Consider the following 5,518-nt stretch of genomic DNA (forward strand, 5'->3'; position numbering starts at 1 on the left):
GCAAAAATGTCTGAAGGTAGGTGATCTCCTGGCAGATGGGAGAGTAATTCCATGGATTTTGTTGTAGGACTACAAAGAACAGAAAGGGGACATGATTCAATGTGGGTGGTAGCTGACTAACAAAGATGACTCATTTCATTCCAACCACCTCCTAGCATGAAAAGGACATTTGCAAGATTTGCTCTCTGAACAAATTGGGCACCCTCTAGTGTCTAAACAATGTCCAACTGCCCAAGAACAAAGTGACATGGGGTTATCGATTGAGTTGTATTACACTCAGGTTAGACAAGCTAGGACAAGCACTTCTTAAGGTCAGACAAGCTAGAACAAGCACTTCTTAACCTTGCAAGAAAAAAGAGGGGGGAAGAATAAAAAGAGGATTGATTTTGTTGGAAGCTCTCCTTTGTGAGCAAGAAAAATAGAGCATTGAATAAATGTGATGAACTTTGCAAATGCAGAACATGATCTTTCAAAGGTGGGATTATATGTCGTATGCCCTAGTGTGAGGATGCAGGGTATGATGACATTACTCTTGATGATTAATGCTTTAGCTCAACAAGAAGGTGGGATTATAGGTTGTATGCCCTAGTGTGAGGATGCAGAGTATGGCATTACTCTTGATATGCTTTTAAGCTCAACAAGACATTAAGGCTGTGTCCAAACCATTGTAATTGTGTATAATACAAATGAATTTTGTTGTTGAGTTCTATAGTTCTAAGACTCTACTTGCTCTTGGTTTAAGGTATAATAGCTGCACAGTCCATGTTTTACAAACTCTGCATCCAAGAACTTCGCCACAAAAGCCCAGAGTCTGTACACATCCTCAAAGTTGGTGAAGAAACCAAGGGCTGCTGTCACAACCCTGAACCTGGGCGAGCTTCCATGGTTTTCCAAACGACTTGGGGATGATGCCGTATCATGGCAATGTGGTTCCAGTTGGAATTGCAAATCAGTACACTTCACAGGGGATCGAATGTGAGAGAGCACACCCATCCCAAGCGAGATGTTGTTTCTGTCAGCCAGCTGCTGCACCAATACTGGTCTTATCAGAGTTCCATTGCGGTCAAAAAGATTGAATGCCAAAGAAGCACCCCGATCATGCTTAGCCTTTGGCCCATATAAATGCACCAAGGGTATGAACTTGTTTGACACTCGATGCTGAAGCTTCAGCATCGAGCTGATGAGCCAGTTTATTAGAAACCTCAACCTATCATTTGTTTTGTTCAGCCCAAGAGAGTCCGCATGGTTAAGACCCCTGCAGTAAATCTCTGGCTCCCTCCTAACTATGGAGGCATCATCATCTTCTGCAATGTCAAACTCGCTGCTCTGCTCATCCTCGTCATATAGGGAGGACGAGAATTCAAGCTCCTCTTGGCTGCCAGCATAGTACAAAGAGCCATCGCTGTGAGCTAGGGAGAAATTTCGTTGTTTGATGTCGTGAGAAATCAATGGCTGCGAAGAGGCTCCCGGATTGATAAATGAATCTGCACCACGAGCTATCTCATGGCTGTGGTAGGCCAAAAACAACCTCTTATCCAGAGCTTTTTGAGGACTATGAATGGGTACTAAAGTGGAATCCATGGCCTGAAGGGATTGAAGATCTGACAGCACACTTTCTTTAGAGGAGGCCTCACCAGGCTCAAAATGATGAAATCGCTCCTCTCGCCTTGTAAGCCTGCTGTCAATGCTTTCATCTAATTCAAGACTCTCTCCATCATAGCTTTGGTCTTGTCCTTCCATAAGGCTTTCCTCCAAGACCGACCTTGGAGTGATAGGTATCTTACCCTTTCCAAGATCCACTGTCCCATCTTTCAATGTCCTCCCAACATCATTTATTCCATCACCAGTAGAGCCTTGGAGTGCATTCGTTGACAGTGTCGACGACGCAGCATCCTCAACCCCAGATTCATTCACTTTGCCACTTTTCTCCAAACATTCACCCATCTTATTAGTATCAGCACGACGTGATTGCCTCCACTTGAAGAAGGTAGAAACAGAACCAGAGAAAGCTATCTCTGCATGTCCACCAGGCTCTTCCTTTATGCTTTTCTTCTCTGCAACAAGTATTTCCCCCTGGACCATTTCCATCCCAGGTGATATTTTCTCCTCCTCAACCCCAGATTCATTCACTTTGCCACTTTTCTCTAAACATTCACCCATCTTATTAGTACCAGCACGACGTGATTGCCTCCACCTGAAGAAGGTAGAAACAGAACCAGAGAATGCTACCTCTGCATGTCCACCAGGCTCTTCCTTTATGCTTTTCTTCTCTGCAAGTATTTCCCCCTGGACCATTTCCATCCCAGGTGATGTTTTCTCCTCTTCTCTTAAGGACTCAGAGAAACTGTTGGGGGAAGACATGCCAGGTAATGGGATCAGCCTCACCATGCCTATGCCCCTTGCAGCCGAAGACTGACAGAGAATGCCCATGGATGAGTTCTTGACAAATAGGCAGCCGAAACCTGTTGGATCAGAACCGAACACCTTGTAAAAGGAGGTCACAATAAAATCTGGCTGAAAGAGAGAGAGCCCAAGAGAGTCCATGTCTTTGGGCCCAAGAGCCGAGGCATCCAAGAGCACATGCCAGCCATTATCTTGTGCAAGAGACATCCATTGGTAGGAGTACTTGGTGCCAGTCACACGAGATTGCACAGGGAAAACAAACAAGCCCTTCCCTTTTCCCTTCTTTCTCTCCGGTCCACCTTGCTCTATCTTCTTCTTCTTCTTCCTCTGCTCTTCCCAATTGTCCATCCTCTCCAAATCCTTGACTTTTTTCTTGTTCTTCTCCTTGTCCATCTTCTTGTTCAGTATTTGGGCTTTGAGATCAGCCGAGCACACTGTTAAAGATGGGAAATTGAAGGAGGCATTAAGAGTTTGGGCCCCTTGCCTTTGGGCAATCTCTTCCATCCAACCCACAGCCTCGCTCTCGTAGTCAAACATTGTCAAGAGGCTTCTCTGTGCATCAAAAGGGTATGATTCGGCCAAAAGCTTGAAAGCAGAGCCTTTACTGGCCGTGAAGACCATGCCATACTCCCCCTCTTGGATGTTGAGGAAGCGCATGACCCTCCTCCTTATGTCAAACTCTACAGTGCCTTCCTCTGGCTCACCATAAAGAGCTTGGATGGAGAGGTCCCCAGATATGTATGATATGGCAAAGGAGGACGAGGCCGAATCCAGCTCTTGCTGCAGTTGGGAGAAGAGGCCATAGCCACTGTAGTCCAGGCACACATGCCCTTCCTCTTGAAGTTCACCATACTCTTCCTCCCGAAGCTCATCCACCACGAGGGTTTCAAGGTAGCTTGGATGCATGGCTGTGAAACTGGCAAACTCTTCTTCCTCGGATGGGATGCCATCAGGGCTCACAAAAACTTCATCCTCAAATCCTAAGCCAAAGCTCTGTTGCTTCTTTCTCCTACTACTCCTGCTCATCTCCGGAGGCTCCTCACGCCAGCTTCTCAAGCTTGAGAGTGTAGGAATGTTAAGACTCCTTAGTCTTCCCACACAGCCAACAGCATGTCTACAGCTGGGGCGCCTCTTTCTCTTGGAAAGGGAATGCAAACGGAGGAGGAGAGACCTGCAAACACAGGGTTGAAAATGGATCAAAGGACAGCCATGGTGCAAAAGGGAAACCAAACAAGCACATAAGTTACAACATAGGGTGTACTAATTTCTGAACGAATGTGTGTGTGTGAGAGAGAGAGAGAGAGAGAGAGAGTGTGTGTGTGTGTGTGAGAGAGAGAGAGAGAGAGAGAGAGAGAGAGAGAGTGTGTGTGTGTGTGTGTGAGAGAGAGAGAGACAGTCAAAGCCTAGGTGTTTGCTTAACACATGATCAAATACCCTGGTCCCTGATATATTGTGATTTGTAACGCTTGAGGCCTAGCAGTGTAGCACACATAAGTCTGTGCTATACAGGTAACGCATTAAATGCAAATTCCTGGCGTTATGTTTTGGCTCGTACTTCGTGCAATCTCTCTCTGATCAGAAATTCAGAATACAACTCAAGTCTCTCTGTATGTGCACTCTGTAGCAGTTACAGTCCACCCTTAAATGCATGCATCCCAACTAGTATTGTACTGATCCTACTACTATGTGCAGGTTAACATCCAATTCAACAACCTAATTCCTACACTAAACACATCCTCAAATAATCTCAAACACTCAATCACCTTATGAAATCCAATTGGGAGGAGAAGCCCATCTTCTTCTTCTCTGCATTGATTGAGCAAGCTGCTACAAACTCAGAGGAAATGCAGACAATGGAAAGCCTTGCACTCTAAGTAGGTGATAGCCTGGGCTTGTAGGTAGGTAGCATGGCAGCCTTCGCCCATATGCCCAGTGCCCACTTCACCTACAGGCTACATGGTCATATAGGGTGTTGTTGCATGTTGGGCGCTTTTCAAAAATGTCTGGAGGCCTGGCACACAGAGTCCTGGTCGTTCACCAAATTCTAGGTGGGTGTGGGTGTGTCTCCATGTGGGAAAAGTAATAAGCAATGTAATGGGTATATTTTTCCGTATATATAACCACACTCTGCCCTAGAAAAGGAAGCAGTACTCCGGACTTTCACAGAAAACCTGCAAACTATATACAAGGGACTATAATTTATGTACCTGGAACGTTTTCTTATATGTACCTGGAACCTTTTAAAAAAACGTTCCAATTTGTAAAATTTAAGGCATTACGGTAATTATAATGCAGCTAAAAAAATCTACAATATATATGCCTTTTAAAATTTCAGGGGTTAAAGCCCACGAGTGCGAGTGGTTGAGTTGCTAGAATGGTTTAGAATGGTTGAGTTCCCGCGAGAGAAGACTAGGGTTTGATGCCATCAAGGCTAAACGACGTGGATATGTGTGTGTTCGAATATATATATGGATCGCCAGGGTTTTAAAAAAAGAGCATTTTTTCAAAACCTGCAGCAATCTAGGGCCTTTTGGACCTTAAGAAGTCAAAAACCTGCAAACTATATTATGTACCGGCAACATTTTAAAAAATAATAATATTTTTCCAACTTGTAAAATTTAAGGCATTACTGAGTCTGTGATTACAATTCAGCTTTAAAAATCTACAAAATATATGCCTTGTAAAATTTCAGGGCTTTTTTTATGGACCTGCAGGTTTTTTTTTTTAAATTTCAAAAGCTGCAGCAATCCCAAAAATCTGCAAATTTTCAGAAATAAGAAAAACCCAATTGTTGAGAGAAAAACGTTGGAAAAAAAAACCAACAATGCCTTTGAAATCCGCTTCAATCAAAGACAATTCAAATGCTTTTTACGAGGAAGGAAAGGTGAGGGACACGGGTTTGCAGGCGAAACAGAATAACTCGACAGGCAGAGACAGACAGCAGTCCTGGTCTGCTTCTGCACTTTTTGCACTGCACAGGCAAAAGCACGCACGCAAGCACCCCACAACCACCACAACACACGATTTGATGCGGATTTTGAACCCCCACCCTGGTCCCCTTCTGCCTGTAGACTACTTTTTCACAAAAATGGCATCCCCCCAGGCCGCTCTTTTT

At 44.5% G+C, this 5,518-nt stretch overlaps 1 protein-coding gene across 1 annotated transcript; it reads right to left on the bottom strand.

Annotated features, from left to right (window-relative positions):
* Positions 1-402: 402 nt before the first annotated feature.
* On the bottom strand, positions 403-5,257 carry LOC147604070 (uncharacterized). Its single transcript, XM_086795138.1, has 2 exons — positions 4,167-5,257; positions 403-3,574 (listed from the first exon to the last, which is right to left on the bottom strand). The coding sequence occupies exons 1-2, from the start codon at positions 4,196-4,198 to the stop codon at positions 715-717; spliced, it is 2,892 nt and encodes a 963-aa protein (XP_086651264.1). The 5' UTR covers positions 4,199-5,257; the 3' UTR covers positions 403-714.
* Between the last annotated feature and the right edge of the window lie 261 nt (positions 5,258-5,518).

The sequence above is a fragment of the Cibotium barometz genome, chromosome 62, assembly GCF_041138505.1.
Source record: "Cibotium barometz isolate CiBa-2024 chromosome 62, ASM4113850v1, whole genome shotgun sequence".
Taxonomy (NCBI): domain Eukaryota; kingdom Viridiplantae; phylum Streptophyta; class Polypodiopsida; order Cyatheales; family Cibotiaceae; genus Cibotium; species Cibotium barometz.